The 21,333-nt window shown below is 55.7% G+C and overlaps 1 protein-coding gene across 1 annotated transcript; it reads right to left on the bottom strand.

Moving 5' to 3' along the window:
- Positions 1-39: 39 nt before the first annotated feature.
- Positions 40-7,023, bottom strand: LOC113971668. The gene is made up of 18 exons (XM_027691820.1): positions 6,789-7,023; positions 6,233-6,312; positions 5,930-6,055; positions 5,722-5,801; positions 5,484-5,604; positions 5,081-5,170; positions 4,569-4,673; positions 4,188-4,353; positions 3,613-3,707; positions 3,015-3,164; positions 2,666-2,820; positions 2,167-2,302; positions 1,948-2,082; positions 1,562-1,738; positions 1,167-1,322; positions 625-726; positions 260-356; positions 40-71 (listed from the first exon to the last, which is right to left on the bottom strand). Exons 1-18 carry the CDS (start codon positions 6,916-6,918, stop codon positions 40-42), a joined length of 2,133 nt encoding a protein of 710 aa, XP_027547621.1. The 5' UTR covers positions 6,919-7,023.
- Positions 7,024-21,333: the final 14,310 nt, after the last annotated feature.

A 21,333-nucleotide genomic window follows, 5' to 3' on the forward strand; every position in this document is an offset into this window, starting at 1 on the left:
CTCCCAGCAGCAGGGCCCCTGGTCCTACCCTCCTCCCCCTCAGCACGGCTGAGCCCAGGAGTCCCCAGAAGCTCATGGGAGTGGGACTGAGACAGGCAGCCACCAAGCCCCCCTGCATGGGCAGGGCTGGCAGAGGGAGGCAAGGCCCTGTCCGGGGTGGCCGGGGCTGGGGCAGCCCCAGGGCTGCCCCTCGTTGCTGGGGCAGCAGCGGCACAGGGGCCAGGCTGCCCCCAGAGGCACCGCAGGGGCTGGCACTCACCGATGAACCTGACGGCCGCCAGGCGCACGTCGGCCTGAGGGTCCTGCAGGTACGGCAGGCTCTGAGGGATGAAGTCTTCAGCCCTGCTCTTCTGCAGCTGCAGAGAGAACAAGGCATGTCTCTCAAGGGCTGTCATGCAGTCGGCTGGAGCGGTGTCTCCTGCCAGCCCCCCCGGGACGGAGAGGCCTCCCCTCCTGCTGGCTACAGGGAGGGGACAGGGGCCTGCAGAAGAGCCCTTTGGGCCCTGTTCTTGAGGGCAGCAACAAGGATGCAGCTCCAGGCTCTGCCCAGCTGCAGAGCCCCCAGCCCAGACATGGGATGGGGGGCAGCCCTCCCCCAGCCTGGGCCCCACAGCTTGTCCTTACCAAGCACGCTCCAAGCTCCCACAGCCGCTCTCTCTGCAGCAGGTGCTTGAGCGTCTTCCACTTCAGCAGCTCTGCGGCAGCAAGAAGGGCTTCCCTGGAGGCCTGCAGGACAGCCTGAGCTCAGGGATGGCCCGGGGGCCTGGGCAAGGAGACTTCTTGGCTTTGTTCCTGGGGGGATCCTGCCTTTAGGAAGCTGGGACATGCCCTGGCCCAAATGCCTGGGAGCCTTTTGGGGACAGCCCTGGGGGACAGGCATGGAGGCTCAAAGTCCTGGCCTCCGACACAGCCGGTGGGGATGCCCCTGTTTGGGCCTTGGTGGCCCCGGGCTGCTGCCGAGCCCAGCAGGAGCAGGCAGGGCAGGTGTTGCACAGGGCCATGCCAGCTTCTCCGGCCCTGCTGGCGCTGGCTCCGCACGGACCTTCCCACGGGCTGTGCTGGGGGAGCGCTGCCCGCTGCCAGCAGCCCTTGCCCCGATGCCCAGGAGCCCTGGGGGGTGTCAGCCCAGCCCTCTGTGTGTCAGGGCTCAGCCTCCAAACCTGTACCTTGGCCACGCCGGGGACCTGGTCGCTCACGTGGAAGAGGAGCGGCACCAGTGCCCGCCGCACCTCCTTCCTCATCCTCTTCTCATCCCTGCCGACCACTAGCTGCAGCAGCTCTGCGAGCATGCGGATGGACAGCTCTCGCAGCTCGCTGCACTCCTGCCGGGAAGCGGGAGAAGTGAGCTTTGGAAACAGCAGCTCCCTGCCCACGGTGAAGAGGGCCCTGATCATGGCTGTGGGGAGGGCAGAGGCTGCGGGCTCACATTCCAGAAGAAGCCATCCCAGGAGAGCCCAGGGGAGCAGAGCTGGCTCCGAGTGCTGCTCGCAGGGCTGAGCTGCAGGGCAGCTGTCATTGCCCAGTGCCCATCTGAGGGGCTCAGGCTCCACATCAGCCTTACCGAGTCAAAGAGGGGCAGGAGCCTCCCCACAAGCTGCACAGCGATGAAGCTGGCCTTGGTCTTCTTCAGCTGACGCAGCACATTTCGCAAGGCCAGCAGGATCTTCATCTGGGCATCTTCGCTGCCAACTTGCAGGATCTTCATCATGCCCGGCAGGAAGAGTTCAATGTTTCTGGCCTGTAGAGAGAAGAGAATGTCCATTGGGTGAAGAGGGCCGTGCCTGAAAAGCTCCCCAGGCAGCCACCCCCCAGGCCCCACCACGGCAGGGAGGGCCTTTGAAGCAGTCAGCCCACCTTCTAAGTCCCAGGCCAGGCCAAGCCACTGCTTTCCACACAGCCCCAGCCCCCGTTTGCCAACGGGGCTGCCCCTTGCACCGCCCTGCTCACCATCTCGGCTCTCTGCGACAGCCCGACGAGCCCTTCCAGCAGCAGCCTGGCCGTCCCCACGCTTGGACAGCCCCGATGGCTCTCGACGTCGGGCTCGTCAGCCAACTCCTCCGACTCAGCCTTCCTGGAGGACGACTGCAGGAGCAAACAGAGCCATGAGGGGCCAGCAGAGCCTGCAGGGCTGGCGGGAGGGGACCAGGGCCTGTAGTGGTCACTCACAGCCATGGGCTGGGTGCGGGGGCCTTCTGCGGAGCAGCGGAAGCACTGTCTGCGCAGCAGGTTGGCAAAGTCCTCCAGGATCTTGTCCAGCGTCTCCGGCATGGAGGACATCAGCTCCCACAGCTCCGGCGCAGTGCTGGAAGGCAGAGCGCTGTCCGCAGGGCTGCCTCTGCCACAGTGCTGTGGCCTGGAGCAGCCCCCCAGAACCTGCCTCTTGGAGCCCTGGCTGCGCCTCCCCGGGGGCCCTGCCCGCCCAGGCAGGACGGGGCTGAGGGCGTGTTCCCCGTGGGGCTGGAGCACCGTGCTGGCTCTGGGCTGGCTGGGCCAGCTTTGGCTGCTGTGAAGCCAGCCCACCCAGCAGGGCTGGAAAGAGTGGGGGGATGGAGGGCCTGACTCTGCAGGCTATCCCGCAGCATTCCTTGGCTCTGCAGCCAGAGAGTCTCGGGGTCCCTCTCCCCACAGGGAACAAGCCCACCCTCAAGGCTGTTGGGGCCAGTACCTGTCTCCCTGAAGAGCCGCCTTGCACAGGAGGATGACCACTGTTGTGGGGTACAGCTTGGTCATCAGGCGAAGGAGTGACTCCGCTTTCTCCCACGCTGACTGCGTGCTGCAGTGTGGCAGGCTCTCAAAGATGCAGCTCACTATCTTGGGCGCCTGGAGGGGATAGAGGTGAGGATGGCACTGCCCCTGGAGTGCAGCCGTCCCCTCAGTTGCCCTTGCCGTTCCTCTCTGCTGCCTTAAGGTGGCTTGGGGAGCCCAAGTCCCCTGTGCTTGGGAGGGAGGGATGCGGGGAGGAACAAGGCCCAACAGGGCTGAAGGGCACGACAATGCAGCCCCAGGCCACTTACGTCCGTCAGCCAGACGTCCGGGTCTTCCAAGGCCACGTCCAGCAGGCTGCTGGGCACCTGCTGGTCGAGGATGCTGGCATCTCCCATGGCCTCGACGGCCACAAGGATGACGTCTGTCCTCTTGTGGGACCGCAGGTATTTTCCAAAGGCCTATGGCAGCAAGGAAGGAAGACGTGTCGCGCTGAGTGCCCTGACGGTGCTGCTTGGCTGAGCAGCTCGAGCGGCCCTGGCCGGACATGCCCGCCACTGCTGACAGCAGTGCCCGCAGCAAAGCTGGCAGCAGTGCCTGCAGTCCCTGCACGGCAGAAGATGAGCAGCCCTCCTGCTGGGGGAGGAGGGCTCATGGCCACAGGGCGCTGGCCCCACGGAGAACCAGGGACTTGCTGGTGGCCAGGAGCACTGGAGCTCCTGCTGGGGCTGAAGCTGCTGCTGGGCCACTGGAGTGCAGCCCTCGTGCTGCCCCTGCTCAAGGACGGCGCGAACCCTCTCCCCAGGGAGCTGAGGGCACGCCAGCCCCACTGCTGTGGGGTCCTTTGGCTCACACCAGTGCCCTGCTGGTGCCACGGACAGGAGGCCCAGCAAGGGCGCAGCTCCTCACCTTGGCACAGTCCCTGGCGCTCAAAGAACACAGTGCGGAGGCGGTCTCGGCTTCCCAGTGGACTTGGTCTGCTCTGTCCTTTAGCCTGGATTCGACTAAACACCGGGGCAAACACACAAGAGTCAGGAAGGCAGAGCAGCTTTGCCAGCAAGCTCCCCAAACCGCCCTGGCATCTGCCAGCAAGGTGACAGGACAGGAGCAGTCAGGATTTCAGGAGGGCATCCTTTCGGGAACAGCTCCTTGCTACAGGCACTGGAGGGACCAGCCAGGGCAGGGGATCTGCTCTTCCCCACCAGGGAAGACATGGCTTTGGGCCAGGGGAGTCCAAAGGAGCTTTGGCCGTGGGGCCCACAAACCAGCGGGCCGCAAGGTCCTGAAAGGAAGAGGAGGAAGGAGGGCGGGAGCAAACGGATCCCGGCCTTGAGCAGAGCGCTCAGCTTCTGCAGCAAAGGGGCAGCTGGGAAGCTCTGGGAAGCAGCTGGGAGGGGCAAAGGAGGTCAGGAGGCAGATCTACCAGGAGATGTCTGTGTGTGCAGAGTGACGAAGCCCACCACCGCTCTGCCTTTTTTACTTACAGATGAACTCAGCCAGGGCAAACAGAGCATGGAAAGCTGCACAGCTTGTCTGTTCCTTGGAGAATCGGAAAAGGATGAGACGTCCCAGCAGCTTTCCTAGGACCGGGAGATGGATATCCCCGGAGCAGACAGGTCCAGCAGTGCCTCTTCTGTCATTGGCATGGGCCTGGATGAGGGAGGCACGAGCAGAAGGCCTGAGGGCACAAAGCTGGTGCCAAAGCCCCCCACCCGAGAGCGTGCCCAGGGCTGGATTCCTGGTGAGTCCAGGCTTTGCAGAGCCCTGCGTCCCCGTCTCTCAGAGCAGCCATGTGGGCAGCAGCCCTGGCACGGAGAGCAGCAGGGATGGGGGCATGGCCTGGCTGGAGGGGGCCTGGTCCTTACCTGCAGAGTGGAATAGTCGGACAGCGCACGGGTCAGCACATCGATCCTTGCCATGGCCCTCTCCCTCACAGCCTCTCTCTCGCATCTGGTGAAGTCCAGCAGCAGCTGGGACAAGAGAAGCTGCTGGTGAGTCCCGGGAGCAGACATCAACTCGAGCAGCAGCACGGCTCCACTCCTGGGCCGCACTCGCCCCATCCCTCAAGGCTTCCTCTCCCCTCCAGCAAAGCCTGTAGTGGGGTGTCTGCCCGTGGATTCCCACCCAGGCCTGGCACAAAGGCCCCGGAGCCAACCTCACGGCCAGGCAGGAGGGCAGGCGCCACCCTCTGCAGCCCCTGTGCTCCACAAGAGCCTGGGGCCAGCCCCTGCTTCCCCACAGGAGGTGGGCACCCTCCCCGCAGGGCACTCTGCCTGCTCGGCGCCGCTCTGGGGACCACTCAGCCAGGAGTGGGCAAACCCTCCCCTCTAGGCTGAGGAACAGCCCTGGAACCCCCCCCTTTTTGCTTGTGCCAGACCTCCAAGATGCCCTGCAGCTCCTCGCTGACTCGAGAGGCAGGAAAGCTGAGCACCACTGTCCTCAGCATGCTGTCCATGGAGTTCAGGGTCTGCAAGGAACACAGAGAGCAGTGGCAGTCATTCTGCTGTTCCTCCCAGCCCCAGGAGAGGCGTCTGAACCCCCCGTGCCACAGGAGGAGGAGGAGGATGCCCACACTTCCCGGGAGAGACATGGGCATAGACAATCTGCAGGGGCAGAGCAGCCTGTGGCACGGGACGCGGCCAGGCCCACGGGAAGGGGACAGAGGCATAGGGGTGGGAAAGACCCTGCCCTGCCTGGCATCCCTGCTGATGTGGCAGCATGGGGTAGCCAGGGAGCAGCCCAGAGGGGCTGGAGGCTCCTGGAGCTCACCCAGCTCTTACCTTGAGATAGAAGGCAAGGTCCCCTTTTGGCATTTCCTTCTCTGCAGGCAGCCAGAAGACACTTGAGAAACACGCGCCGAGGAGGCTTTTGGCTTTGCCCTCCAGCGCTGTGTCCACCAAGCTGCAGGGAGAGAGCAGGACACTGGTTGCACACGGGTGCTGGGAGCAGCCCCTCGATGACTCATGAGGGTGGCATCAGACCTCTGGGCCAGGGGGCCCACGACGGATGGGCAGGTACCTCAATTTCTCCAGAGCCAGCATGGAAAGATGCCGAAGGTCTGTGCACAGGCGGTCCCTTGGCTCTTCTTCCTGCAGCGCCTGCAGAGCACAACCGGGATGGCACCTGCTGGCAGCTGCCAGCACCCAGTGCCTCGGGTCCCTGACCCGCCCAAGCGCTGTCCGTGCAGGCTGCCTGGGCCAGGAGGCTTTGCCGGGAGTGCCCTCACCTTGATGTTCTCTGCCAGCTGGTACATGTCGCAGAACAAATCCAGGCCCTGGGTCAGGCCATGGTTCAAGGCGCTTCTGCACAGGACGGAGATGCTCCGAAGAAATGTGGCCTTGTCTCTCTCCTCCTGCCAGCCGAGGGACGGAGACACAAAGAGGGAATGTGAGCGGGCGGACACAGCCAGCGAGACCGCAGCATTGGGGCTGCAGTGCCCTGCAGGAGAAGCAGCTCTGCCCTGCCAGCACCCTTCCAGCAGCCCGGCAGCACAGCCCCTGCCAGCAGACAGCAGCACAGCCACAGTTACCTTGTTGGGGCTGGTGGCAAAGGCCAGGATGGAATTGACAGCTTCCTGCTCCTCCTTGTAGACAGGCAACCAGCTGGCATCTAAGAGGGGAAAGAGCAGGGAGGGCTGCAGAGGGTCCAGCGAGAGGAGGGAGCAAAGGATATCTGCCCTCCACCCAGCCCTGTGCCCGCTGCCCTGGCACGGCCTTCCCTTGCGGCTCCTGGCTGGAGGGTGCCCGGCAGAGGAGCGGCCATGCCTGGGAAAGCCCCAGTGCCCCGGGCTGAGGAAGGCAATGGCAGACAGGCAGGAAAGGCCCAGGTTCCCACAGCATGGCTGCCTCCTGCCAGCCCAGCTGCCCCTCGCTGCCCACACCCCAGAGCCCCTCAGCCCCATCCTTCTTTGGGAGAGGCTGTGCTGGGGCCGCGCTCCAGCCCTGAGCAGTCCCAGCTTTCAGGCAACGTCATGGCTGAGCCCCGGGCCCCCCGTTGTCAGCTGGCCAGGAAAGTGGGATCCTGGTGTGCTCCAGGGTGTGCTGGTGGCCCCAGCCCTGCTCAGCCCCACAGGGCCCCTCACTCACCGAGCTTCAGGGGCTGCATCGTGGTCACCTCGTAGGAGGACGGAAGCTGCAGACCTGGAGAGCGGCTCTCCTGGGAAGAGCTGTCTTCCATCCAGGCCTGCCTGGGGCAGGCGGGGGGTCTCTTCTCCATCCTGTGAATCAAAGAACACAGGAGAGCCTGCCTACGGAGGGTGTCCGAACGGTGTCCGAACCGAACACCCTCGGGGAAAATGCCGCGGCCAAATTGCCTCAGGCAAAGTGCCTCAGCAAAACACCTTGGCAAAAATGCCTCAGGCAAAAGGCCTCAGCAAAAGGCCTCAGCCAAAAGGCCTCGGCAAAGCGCCTCAGCCGAAAGGCCTCGGCAAAGCGCCTCAGGCAAAGCGCCTCAGTCAAAAGGCCTCGGCCCAAACGCCTCAGGCAAAAACGCCTCAGCAAAACGCCTCAGCAAAGCTCCGCGTTCCCACGGGGCTGCCAGGGGTCGTGGACAAGACGTGGGCTGCACTCGGGGGCTTCCCGCCAGCGCTGCGCTCCTGTCTCGTCCGGTCGCCGTCCTGACGGACACTGGCACGCCCTGGGCCACGGCCGCGCTGAGCACACCTGCTGCAGTGGGGTGTCACAAAGGGCCCCTCTGTGACCCGCCGCCTGCCGCTAGCAACAGGTCCCAGTGCTTGTTGACACGGCACCTGACCCCGGCAACGGGCCCCAGGGGGGAGCCACCATGCAGGCAGGAACAGGCAGGGTGTCCCTGGGGGCACAGGCCTGCCTCAGCCCTGGGCACCCAGCTGCCCTCAGGGTGTCTGTCTCCAGGCCCCACTTTGCTCTCGTGTCTCCTCAGGACGTCCCGAGGAGCCCCATGTTCAGACAGCCCTGCGTGCCCCCAGGACACCCCTTTCCTGTCCCCGCACTGCAGCGCCCGGCCTCTGTGCCCTTCAGTCCCATTAAATGCATAACATTTGCTCAAGCCCGACAGAAACCGTGGCTTTTGTTGCCTCTTCTCTTTCTCCCACCGACCAGCCAGAGCTTTTCCTCACTCAACAGCTCTTCCAGCGCTGGGCCGCTCAGGACCCCTGCCAAGGCCTTCGCCGCAGCCCAGGCCCCTGCGTGGCACCCCGAGCTGCCCCGGGGGTGGCTGAGTGGCCCTGCCAGGCTGGCAGAGTCCTGGGAGGGGGCTTGGGGCTGAAGGGGGGAGGATGGCACCCAGGGGGACCCAGCTTGGAGGGTCAGGCTCCTCAGCATGCCGGGAGCTGTCATCTTCTGGCACAGCCCAGCTGAGTGGCCACACTGGTCCATCTGAGGGGCCAGGAGCTGTAGTGCTGCTGCTCTTGCCTCAGGTCTGTGTCTCTTCTAGGGAATCAGACCAAAGAAGCCCCCAGAAGCCCAAAGGGCCCTGGAACAGCCCCTCTCTGACAGCCCCAGAGGTGCCCTGGAGCCGCTGCCCTCGCTCAGGCACCCTCAGAGCCCTGCTCTGCCCTGGGGGGCTGGTGTGGGCGTCCGCGCTGCCTGGGGACAGCCAATGGGGACAACTGGGAGTCCAGGAAAGACGTGGGGAAGGCTATCTTGGCAAAGAGTCCCCCCACTTTGAATTTCCATCCCATCCCCTCAGGACTTGTTCATTTTCCCTTCCAGGCCCTCCAGGCCTAGAGCCCTCCTCAGACCCACAAGTCCTCTCTGAACCCTCTCTTGTGCTGGGGTTGCCTCAGCCTGGGCCATTTGCCCCCTCAGCACCCTAATGCACCTTTGGATGTGCTCCAGAGGCCACAGTTTGTCCCCCGGTCCCCGCAGAAGCCCTCCATCCCCCTCCTCGCACCCTTCCTTGGAGCCTCACGAGCCCTCCCTTGGCCCTCGATGGACACAAAAGCCCACGGTTTGCTCTTCCTGCAGCCACGAGGGGCCTCTTGGCCTCAGTCCCACCACAGGACTCCTCCACCTGCCCTGGAGCTGTCTTCAGGGCAGATCATACCATCACAGAACCATTTAGGTTGGAAAAGACCTGCAAGATCATCGAGTCCAAGCTTGCACCCATCCCCACCTTGTCCACTAGAGCAGAGCACTGAGCGAGTGCCACGTCCAGTCTTGTCTTGGATACCTCCGGGGATTGGGATTCCACCACCTCTCCGGGCAGCCTCTTCCAATGCCTGACAACCATTTCCATCAAGAAAATCTTCCTCATGATCACACGCAAAGCCTCCTGAGGCCTTCAGTGCACCCCAGGCCCCCCAGCAGAAAGCAGCCTGCCAGGGCTTTCCATGCCACAAGTGTAAAAGAAAGCTCTTCACTCATTTCCAGCTTCAAGCTCTGGAGCCCCAGCACTTTCCAGGGAACTCTGGGATCCTCTTGCAGCCCACTGAGGGCTGAGCGTTCCCTTGTGATTCCATCATTCTGTGCCCAGGGGGGCCACCGGAGACCCTTTGAGGCCGCACAGCTGCAATCCAGGGCTCGATGGGGCGTGTTGGGGTGCCGGAGATGCAATTTGGAGACCATCAAGGACAATATGGGTTGTGCAGCTACACTTCAAGGCCTGTTGGGATAGTTTGGGATACCAGGGATGAAATTTGAGGGCCCCTGCAGAAAACTAAGGGGCTCTGTGCCTGCGGTTGGGGGACAAGTGAAGCATTTTAGGGGTGCCAGGGGGTGATTTGGGGCCCCTTTCAATACTTAAAAGAGGCTCTAAGAGAGCTGTAGACGGATTTTGGACAAGGGCCTGGAGTGACAGGACAATAGGGAATCCCTCACCTGGCCTCTGAATAAGTCCAAGAATGCCCTGGAATCTGTAAAGAGAGGTGTGACCAACACATTGCAGGGAGTTATTATTTCCACTGGTTTTGGTTTTTGATGTACCTGCAACTTTCGTTTCTGTCATGGGTCACCAGTGAACAAGTGCATGCGGGACCCAGATTGGGATCCTGCAGACAGCGTCCAGGATGGTCAGGAGTCCAGATAATGTGACTTTAGAGCAAATTGTGCCAAAAAGAATGGAAAATTTAGTAAGAATGTGTGACCGCCTGCAGGGTGGCTGCCGAGGTGATAGAGCCTTTTTTCCCTGCTGGCACTAGATGATACACCAAGGGGCGGTGGCCGTGAATGGTGACTTGGAATGCTCAAAGGTTTCGACCAGACATTAGGGAAACATTTCATCAGGAGGGTCATCCAGCCTGCAATAGGTGACGTAGACAGGCTGGGCGATCTCTGTCATTGGAGATTTCCAAGGTTTACCTAGACAAAGCCATGGTTCACCTAATCTGATGTTGTGACAGTCTTGCTTCAAGAGGGCTGTTAGACTTGAGACCTCCATCCCTGCCTTCACAGCCATATTGTCACATTTCTTTGATAGCTTATGTACCTGAAAGAGAATTAGATCTTTGTCTTGGTGAATTCACGTGGACAAACTTGTGCAGTAAAACTGGCAAGTAGTTATGCAAAAGTATAAACCCCTGGAGAGGGGCCTGCCTGAGCTGCTCTTTGAGCATCCAGCTCCAGCTCAGCCACAGCCTTTTGTGAGTTTACCCACGGAGTTGTTGATCCCATGAGGTGACTTCCCAACTTGACCTCACCACCATGGATCTCACCAGCCATCACTGGGCTGTGTCTGATGCTGGTTACACCCACTGGGGCTGATCCTGACCCATAGGTTGACTTTCCAGCTTGACCGCAGGTTTGCCTAGTCACTATGAATTGTGCTGGTGATCTGGAATCTCAGTTGGATCCAGCTGGGTCCGCCCTGCTTGCCCTGTGCCAGGGTGGTGGGACGGGCTCAGAAATTTGGTGATGTTGAAGAACCATGAGTGTAGGGAAGGAATAGTGAGTTGGGAATAAGAGGAGAATTCCTTCTTTTCCTTGCCAAGAGAGTGGGATTTAAATGGAAATTTTTGTAATGGTCTAGAATTAGTTTTGTATTTAAAAGATTCAGTCATTTTGTGTCATCTGGAGAAAAAAAAGGATATTGCTGCCTCTTTATTCGCAGATCATTTATGACCAAAAGTGACAATATGTGATGAATTGAAAGTGGGCACTTTAGAAATGTTACATCTACCATATCCATCTGCCAAAACTGAGCCTCTGTCAGATCATTTCTCCCACTGACTTCAGTAACAGCATCATACATTTCCCTCAGCCCCCAAAAGAATCATGTCTTGCTAAATTGTTATGTGGAAGACATGTAACTCTCCACATTTGTGGAGAGGATTAGTGCTTGTCTTATAAGATTTTTAACTGAGTCTTTCCTTGAGCAGGTTATGAGATTTACTGCAGAGAAAGCCACAGAGAAGTAAGAGTTGTCTTTGTAAATGATTGCCGCTGTTACAGCTCCACTGAGCAGGCTGTCATGGCCAGGCTTTGCGAACGAAGATTAAGGAAGGCTCTATCCACATTTATTACAGGCACGCTGGTGGCTAATGAGGCCAATACGAGATAGACATATCCGATTGCAAAAGGCACAGCAGAAAGACTCCTTAGATGGTATATTCCGCAAGGCATGGTTCTTTCTGTGTTGTCTTTTCTCCTCAAGAGCGATCCTGCGCGCGTTCTCAAAGGAGACAGCTGCGTTATAGATGGTGTGTCTCCAGACCTCCCGATTGGAGGCCAGAGTAGACCAGTTATGATGATCAATATGGCCGAGGCTGAGATGTTGTTTCAGGGAGTCCTTGTATCTTTTCTTCAGGGCTCCTCTCTTGCGGCAACCAATTGCAAGTTTACCATAAAGCAGGATCTTAGGGAGGTGGTGGTTGGTCCTTCATCCTTGAGACGTGCCCTGCCCATCGCAGCTGTGTTCTCAGCAACATGGCCTCAATACTTGTGACTGCTGCTTGTTCTAGAACAGATGTATTGGTCACATAATCTGACCAGTGGATGTTTAGGATTGTACGGAGGCAGCGTTGATGGAAGCGTTCTAGGAGACGCAGGTGGTGGCGGTAGATGACCCATGATTCAGATCCGTATAAGAGAGTAGACAGCACTGTGGCTCTGTAAACACTGATCTCGGTACTTTTCTTCAAGTGTTTATTACGCCAAACTCTTTTATGGAGTTTTCCAAAAGCACTATATGCCTTCACTAACCTGTTGTCTATCTCCCCATCAATCTTACCATCTGAGGAGATGAGGCTGCCTAAGTAATTAAACTGCTGGACTGATCTGAGCTCTGATTCACCAATGGTGATGTGGGGATGATGGAGGACTTCCTGAGGTGCAGGTTGATGGAGAACTTTTGTCTTCTTTAAGCTGACTTTCAGCCCAAAGAGCTCAGCAGCATCTGCAAAGCAGGATGTTAAACGCTGCAGGGCTGCTTCTGTGTGGGCAACAAGGGCAGCGTCATCAGCATAGAGCAGCTCCTGGACAAGAGGTTTAGGGTCTTGGTGTGGGCCTTCAGTTGCCTTAGGTTGAATAGGCTTCCATCAGTACGATATCGAATGTAAATACCATCCTGGTCATTGAGGTCTGCCGTGGCCCTTTGGAGCATCTGCTGAAAAAGACTGTGAAAAGGGTAGGAGCGAGAACGCAGCCTTGTTTCACACCATTCTTTATTAGAAAGGGCTCAGAAAGTGTGTTGCCATATCTGACTTGGCCGTGCTGATCCTCATGGAGTGAGATGATCATTTTAAGGAACTTGGGGGGACAACCTAAACATTCCAAAATCTGCCACAGACCTTTTCTGCTCACAGTATCGAAAGCCTTGGTGAGGTCGACAAAGGTTACATAAAGACCTTTGTTCTGTTCCCTACACTTCTCTTGCAGTTGTCTGAGAACAAATACCATGTCTGTGGTGCTCCTGTTGGCTCTGAAGCCACACTGACTTTCAGGTAGAATTCCTTCTGCTGTAGTGGGTATTAGTCTGTTTAGGAGTATTCTTGTCAGGATTTTGCCAGCAATGGAGAGCAGAGTAATACCACGGTAATTTGAGCAATCTGATTTAATTCCTTTCTTCTTATACAAGGTGATGATGACTGCATCACGAAGGTCTGATGGTAGTTGGCCTAGTTCCCAACAGCGCACCACAAACTCGTGAAATTTGGTATGGAGTGCAAGGCCCCCATGTTTCCAGACTTCAGGTGGAATTCCATCAACCCCAGCTGCCTTGCCGATTTTCACCTGCTGTATGGCCTTGAGGGTTTCTCCCAAAGTGGGGGCAGTATCCAATTCATACTTTACTGATTGTTGTGTAATGGACTGAATTGCTGAGTCTTGGACTACACGGTTGGTACTGAAAAGAGTTTGAAAATGTTCAGACCATTGATTCAGAATGGAGGTTTTATCTGTCAGAAGCGTTTGACCATCTGCACTGAGTAGTGGGCTTTGGACTTGGTATGTAGGCCCGTATGCTGTTTTCAGGGCCTCATAGAATCCTTTGTGATCCCCTGTATCTGCACATAATTGAGTTTTCTCAGCCGGATCGATCCACCACTTGTTCTGGATGTCACGGAGTTTCTGTTGGAGCTTGCTGCATGCAAGATGAAAGGCAGCTTTTCTTATGTGACAGGATGGCAGTGCAAGGTGTGCTTGGTGGGCGGTTCTCTTCTTCCTCAACAAGTCCTGGATTTCTTGATTGTTTTCATCAAACCAGTCCTTGTTCTTCTTGAGTGAGAACCCTAAGGATTCTTCGGAGGATTGCAGGATGCTGTTTTTAATATGGTGCCAAATTGTTTCAGGAGAGGAATCTGCAGAATCTGTGGAATGGTTTCCGAGCCTAGTTTGAAGGTTTGCCTGGAATCTGTCTCTTTCTGTGGCTGATTGGAGATTGTTAACTTGGAGTCTTCTTGGGATACTGCCCCTTTTAGGTTTGAATTTGAGATTGAAGTTGAGTTTACAGCGCACAAGCTGATGGTCTGTTTGGCATTCTGCGCTGGGCATCACGCGGGTATGGAGGACATCGCGGACATCTCTCCATCGCACCAAGACATAATTGATGAGGTGCCAATGCTTAGACCTGGGGTGCATCCAAGTTGTCTTCAGAGTATTTTTCTGCTAAAAGATAGTATTAGTGATGGTGAGCTGTTGCTCCGCACAGAATTCTAGCAGAAGTCGACCATTATCGTTGCGGTTTCCAACATCATGCTTGCCTAATATGCCTTTCCATGCTTCAAAATTCTTACCTACTCTGGCATTGAAATCACCAAGGATAATGATCTTATCATCTGCAGGCACCTTTTGGGTAAGGCGGCGCAAGTCAGCGTAAAATTCGTCTTTTTCGGCAGGGTCAGCTTGGAGAGTTGGGGCATATATACTAAAGATGACAACGTGTTGGTTGTTGTGGAGTGGAAGGCGTAGGGAGATAATGAGGTCAGAGTGACCTGTTGGCAGATTTTCGAGTTTGGGAAGAATAGAGTTTTTGATCATGAAGCCGACTCCTGAGAGATGTTTTTCAGTTCTGGGCTTACCTGTCCAAAAGAGTGTGTAACCGGCACCATGTTCTCTGAGGCTGCCTTCCTCGTGAAGGCGAACTGCTGAGAGCAGCAATGTCGATGTTGAGACGAGCCAGTTCATGGGCAATTAGGGCAGAACGTCGCTCAGGACGACCACTATCCGCATAATCGAGCATGGTTCTGATGTTCCAACATGCTAGAGTTAATTTGGGTACACCTTTGGAGGCAGGTGTGTGCCTTTGTCTTTTGCTCTTTGTGCGACCGCATTGGAAGAAGATGCCCATCGGTCTGCGGTTAACCAGCCGGGTGAAGGGGGAGATGAGCTTTGTTTAGGCCACCTTTTCTAGGCCCCTCTCCGAGTGGAGCAAGCAGTGCTGTCCTTGAAAAGGCTGCTTGGTCGTTCAGGGTGCTGCCCCAAGAGACTCTCATCTCCGTCAGTCTCAAATGACCAATATCCTGAACCGCCTGCATGCAGGGTTGAGTCTGCGGCTCCCAGTGCACCTTTCACCTGCCATTTCGACCCTCGCCCGTCGCTACAGGACTTTTGGCATGTGGGTAAAGCCTTCAAGCCGCGCAATGGATTTTTTAGGTGAGATGCAGTATGCGCGGAACTGAACTCACCCTTTAATCCTAAGGTTCATCTGCCAGGGCCGAGCGAGCTTGGACTGTGGCAGCGAGGTCCTCAGGACGTAGGATTGATTAGAGTGACCTTCTCTTGGATGGCCTTACAGGGCTAAGTGAGCTCCATCTGCCCGGGTTTGGGATTAGAGTTGACCTTCTCCTAAGATGACTACCAGAAGGCTAACGAGCTCATCCTGCCCAAGAATGTAGTGTATCTGTTTTATATATGTAGTTATGGTTTTGACCTGTCTGGCATGGGCGACCCTACCAAAGGCATGTACCATCGCCAGCATAGCTCGCAACCACATAGGGGCACACAGGCTATGTTCCTGTTAGAACGATTTGGGCAAGTCTTTCATTTCCTACTTTACTATCACCTATCTATATACAATCTCAAGGAGATACCCAGGAACAACCCTTTGTTCTGTCCACCCTTTTAGGACATAACAGAGCAAAGCAAATATATCCAGAACACGCCGAACCTGGGCAGTAGCCGCAGGTGAGCCAAAAACAAACAGACAAACAAACCAACCAACTGTTCTGGCCCCCGTACCCATGAGCAGGCTGTATATTCATAATAATTGTGTTATTCTGTATGTTAAACAATGTCTGGCAGCTGCAGGCAGAACAGTAGGCCATGTTCACTATAACTAAATCCCTCCCTACATTTACACTGACTGACATTCCCTTCCTGAAGCCCAGAAAAATTAAACCACTCTATAGGCCATTCACTTTATAGTTTGACTTGATGATCCTTGTGGGTCCTTTCCAACTCAGAATATTCTGTGATTCTGTGATTGTACAGGCACACTTAGGAGTACAACTTTCCTCCTGTTCACAAGCACTCCAGGAAGGGACTACAAATGATTAAAGGAAAGCTGGAGGACTACACTCCACATTGTTCTCTTCCCAAACCCAGCTTGAAACTTGGATTAGCAACAGCAACAGTCCAAATATCCCTGCAATTTCCCAGTAGGTCCCTGTGGGGCTGCACTCCCCAGCTGAGGCACCATGAACTACATACGTCATTCCCCTGGTTTGGGTTTTTTAAGGAGGAGGACCTCACTGGAGAGCATGCAGCAATATTTGTCTTTCTGATGCAACCCCTGTCTCCAGTCCCTTCCCCTCACCTCAGAAGCAGTAGAGCTCTAGTAATGAATCACCTTCATGCCTTGATTTCCGGTCTGGGATAGGCTCTTGATTGTATTATTTTCTAAGGGAGGAGAGGTTATTTTTGGCTAGAAAATGGAAATGTCAAGGGTTAAAAAGCAACAGTGGTGTTAAAAAGAGTAAGAAGAATTTAAGAGACAGTGTGTCTTTCACTAGGGTAATTTATATGACAGGAAAATAAAAGCGGACAAGCTTTTCAGGCACAACGGCTCGTCTGTGTGCGGGAAACAAAATTTTTTCCAACCATACCAGCTGATCTTCAAAAGGAAAACTGATCTGTGATGAACTCTGACTCTTGAATTTGTCTGGTCACAAGCTATTGTGCAAAGCTGCACAGCCCACCTGGTTTCTGTCACAGCTGGACTGCTGCTTGCCATGTCATGGGCTGCATGTCAGGAGAGGAGAGACCAGCTGAGAGAAACTGGTGGAGACTGGGAGGGAAGCAGAGAAACAGCCAGACAGATACATCCAAGGCTCCGCTGAGGGGATCAGGGCTGGCAGAAAGCAGCTTCCGTGGGCACTTGGAAGGGATGGTGTGGAGGGTTTGGCAACCCTGTGAGTGAGAAAAGTTCAGTGACACAAGAGCAAGAAAGGGCAAAAGACCCCTCTGTCTCTCCTGAGAGCAGGGTGGGAAGGAGGGGCTTGCTTTACTGTGGCATCTGAATCTGCCTCGGTCTTTGCTGCTCTACTTCAAAAGCAATCGAGCTGTAGAGTGCCTTAGAAATAAAAAGGTCTTTCAGTGTTTGGTGTGCTTACTGCAAAGAAAAGGTCGAGGCCGTTCACTTTAAAGCTTTACCAACTATCCCGAGCACTTTGTATAACCACCCCGCTCCAGGGACAGAGACTGCCGGCAGTGTCCCCAGCAATACTGCCTTCTCCCACGAGAGGGAGGCCAAGCACCTTTAATACCCCTGAGTAGAACTTGAGCTACTTATTCCTCAATATTACGCAAAACATTTCCCTCCTTATGCCTCTCTGGATCTGCTACTTACCCCATAGTAGTCTAAGCTTATCTTCAGTTCAGCAACTCCGACTGTAAAGGCTAAAGGGATGGACTCAGCAGCCAAGCTGTGATATCCAGACCCAGGCTGTTTCCCAAGATCCTATACCACAGATGTTACTGAAACACTGCCATGGTCATCTATCCTAGTGACCCATTCCATAAGGGCCCTCATCCTTGTGCCACAAATGATAGATTGGTTTAGATTGGCTCAAAACTGGTGAAAAGACTCTGGGTGAGCAGGTGAAGGGTTTGGGAGCTTTGGTGTGTTCCTGACCCCCAAACCCAGACTACAATTCCAATAGGGACATCTAGGAATAAATACATGGTCATAGGTGATAGTGTCAAAAGAGCTCTGGGTTTAGTTGCCCTAACTGGTGGTTCAGGTGCCAGGAGCAGGAAAGGGTGGAGCCCACCTTACTGAGAAAGGGAGCAGCCCCGTGTTTCCTGATTGACCATCTTCAGGGGACACGTCTGAAGTGTTCAATAGATTGACCTTCCTCTTGTCCTTATTAAAATCCCATATTAACAACCTTCTTACTACCTCATTAGTCTTATAGACTTCACCCAAACTCATGGTTTATGATTGGTTATGCTTTGCCAGCTTCTTTCTTTAGTCCTAATTTAAAGTCCTTCTCAATTCCCAGAAAAATTCTGGTACAACTCATTATACAGGGCACTTTTATGCACCTAGAGCACAAGGGGATGGACAACAGCCTTTGTGAACTCATCAGGAACAAATGCTGACAAACCACTCTCACGTTCTGATGTGGCAAAATTTTTTAGGCATAAAGTGAAACATAATATGTTGACTTTAGGAAGGCTTTTAACACTGGCTGTTCTTATCCCTTCTTAAGAATATATAAGGACACAGTGAGTGCAAAACTGGTGAGATCATTGTACCTCAAATGGTAATTATCAGTGTTTGTCAAAATGGAAGGACATGGTGAAGGAATTTTTGCAGGGGTCCACTCTGATGCCATGTCTTTTTAGTTACTTCAGTTAACAACCTGGATGATTAACCCATGAGTGCTTTATTAAACCCGCTAATTAGTTCAGGCTATGGAGGACAGCAAAGACAACAGGATTCAGCACTAGATGGAGAAATAGGCTACAACCTACAGGGCAACATTCAACAGGTACAACTTCAATCATTAGTTTTATGAGCAGGTTCAAGTGAGGGAACTGGGTGGATGCAGTTTTCCAAACAAACAAACAAAAGAGTCCAAGGTGTAAGAGAGAGCAAACTGAACACCAGCAATGGAAAAAAAGGCAAAGACCACCTGGAGCATGTGAGCTGTAGCCTCCAAGGCAAGCCGGAGTAATATGCCTAGCTAGGGATGCTGTACTTCAAAAAATGCAGATGGACAGGAAAAAAAAATCAAAGGAGGTCAGTGAAGATGCTGGGAGGCAGAGAAAACGTGAAGAAAGACTGAAAGAAATAAGTAGATGTAGTGTGTAGGAGAGAAAGCAGAGGCAAGGAGGTGAAGGGAAACATTGCAGTTCATTGCACATCATCAAATGCCTAAGGGATGACTTTGAAGAAGGCCATGGCCACAGCACACAGGGCAGGATATACAGGATTTCAGATCAAAAAAACCCCCTGAAGTTAGACTTTCAGATAATGTTAGGACAGAAGTGTGCCAGAACAGATTGTTGGGGAATGGCACAATCTCCACCACTGGAAGTTTTTAAGGAAAGGTTTCACAAACATATCAGAACAGGTATTGTTGATCCTCCCAGATCCTCCAGGTATTACAGTGGGGGGAAAGTATGATTTTGTAAGCAATCCACATGCAGGTGGTGCAAAGAAGAGGTGGAAGCCAGCTGTCAGCTTGTGCCAGTGTTTGCCAGCAGGCACCGAGTTTCTGTATCACAGCCCTCAAGAAGCCAATCTTGGACATGCACTCAGGGTTAATACAGAAGAGAAGGCTTAAGCAAGAAAGGAAAGATGTGAAAACTGAGAGGGGAGATGTCTTTTGTGTCAGCACCTGGACTGCACCCCCCTCCTCAGAGGTTTAAATCTCAGCATGTAAGGCCAGGTTGCTGATAAGAACAAGCAGATTAATCAGCATCAGGTGGCTTTGGAGTACTTTGAAAAAAAAAAAAATAGAAGAAGCCTGAGGGGGCAGGGGTTGTATGCATATATAGAAACCACTCTTCACTCTTTTCCCTGGGAGCTGTTTTTAGTCAAAGCTTTTACTTTGGTTCCCACATAGGCTGTGTTACAGTTGTGTTGCTGCTCTGTATTGCCTTATCCTGGGGCTGTGAGCCAGACCTGACCTGGGGACTTAACTTCAGCCCTGCCACACTGCAGTAGACTCACTCTGTTTGGAGTCCAGACTGAGCCTGGTCACTGCTGCCATGGGAATACCCTGCTCCCCTGGCTCAGGTCTGGCCTCTGGCTGTAGAGGCCACTGCCCATCCACCAAATTATGCTCCTCTCCTGTGTCCCTTCCCGTGCAGAGCAGCCACCCTTGGTGCTCCCCAGTGTTGTGTAGGTGAAGGTGTAGGGTTGGGATCCCGCTTTGTGCCAGGCAGGGAGGTGTCCCATAGAAGAATGTGGAGGAGGGCATAAGGGCACATCTTCACCTGGACGTGTGTGCTGCGTGCCGTGGGATCTGTGGTCTTTGTTACAGGCTCTGCCAGGTGGTGGCACTGATGGTTACCACCTGTGGTGCCCACACAAAACCACACTCAGGAAGGGCTGTTCCTGTGGGAAGCTCTGGATATAAGTGCATCCCATTCCTCTCCAACCAAAGCAGCTTTGGAAGAGTCAGCAATGTCCCCTGAGGGGGCAGAGGCTGGGGTGGAACAGTGTAGGGCAGCAGTCTAAGTTCAAACCCAGATCTTGGCCTGTGTGAGCAGGATGATGGTGTTCCATAAAGAAAAGGAAACCTGCATCCCTGACAGGGAGGGAGGTGATTTTGCTGGACTAGCAGGAGCTGGAAGCAGAAACAGGGAGATGGTCAGGACCAGCTCTGACCTCCTCTGCTTCCTGATAAAGGTGAGCTCAGCAGAAAGTGAGCTGGGTTTGGGCAGAAAGCTGAGCTCCTCCTGTGCCCCAGAGACTACTCCAGCCTGTCTCCCTGACCCCACACACAGCTGAGCAGGGAAACTAGAAGACTCTAGCATGGGAGAAGATGTTTTCCCAAGTTCCTTTGAACTTGGGAATAAAAATCTTGGTGAGATATGAGCTGCGCTGGGGGAGGAAGAAGGAAAAATGAAGGCTGGAGGAGGGGCAACTCCTCCTCCCCCATCGCACTAGCACAAAGGGTGATGGTTGGCAGCTCCTGGAGGCACTTCCAGTGTGTGTTCAAGGCTTGAGGAGTTTCCTGTATTATCACCTCCATGGTGGCCTAGGCAGTGGAGGAGCAGGGAAAAAGGCCTCACGCTTCTGTCCAACACTTGGACATCCAGCTCTTTCGTCAGCAGATCTCTATTCATAAAGGGGGCCAGCATCATTTTTGTTACAAAAATGAAGACACAGGCACTCCTGTAGGTGAAGGGACTTGCCCATGTCATGCAGAGAGCTGGAGGGAGCCCATGGCTCTGGGGAAACCATTCCACTGCTCTATTTCCCAGCATGTGCTGTCCCCACGACTAGGACTGAACATTTGCTGGAGTTAAGAGGACGGGTCAGAAACCATGTGGTGGAATGAACAGCAATGGCCAAAGGCGGAGAGAAAAGAAAGGGGAGGCTGATGGTGGCAGGAAGGGGGATGATGCCCGGAGTGTCATGGAAAGCACGGGAGGGAGTCGTGCCTTGTGATCTCGGGGGAGTCGGGAGAAGCTTGCAAGTGGGAGAATCCCCAACCCTGGAGAGAAGATGAGAAATACGATAGAGCTGCTCGGGCCGACCGCCGGCCCCCCAGGGGCCTCTCCGAGTCCGGGGCCGGGGGCCAGAAGCGCAGATGTCCGGGCACCCCCGGCCCAGGGGCTGCGGGCCCGGCGGTGCGGGGTCCCCGCAGAGGCTGCGGGCGGTGCCCCCCGGGCCGGGCGAGCGGGAGCGGAGCGGGGCCGGCCCGAGCGGGCCCGGGGGTGCCCCAGCACCGCCCCCGCCCCGCTGCAGCGGTGCCGCAGGCGCGGGGCCCCGGCGGGGAGGGGTTTGGCGGCCCCAGCCGGGGGCGGACGGGCGGCGGGGCCGTGTGTCCTGCCCTGCCGGGGAGGTCCCTGCGCAGCGCCGCCGCCGCCGCTCCCGCTCCGCGCACAATGGCGACTCCCAGCCCCAGCGGCGGCTCCGGCGGGAGCGGGAGCGGGCCCGGGCCGGGCGCCGCCGGCAGCGGCAGCAGCAGCAGCAGCAGCATGCAGGGTAAGCACCGCCGGCCCGGGCAGCGCTGGGCCCGGCCGGGCCGGGCCGGGGACGCAGCGGGGCTCGCCCTGCCCGGGCCGCGGGGACCCCCTGGCGCTGCCGCCCGCGCCC

Source organism: Neopelma chrysocephalum, unplaced genomic scaffold (genome assembly GCF_003984885.1).
Source record: "Neopelma chrysocephalum unplaced genomic scaffold, ASM398488v2 Primary Assembly neopelma1_84, whole genome shotgun sequence".
NCBI classification, from domain to species: Eukaryota; Metazoa; Chordata; class Aves; order Passeriformes; family Pipridae; genus Neopelma; species Neopelma chrysocephalum.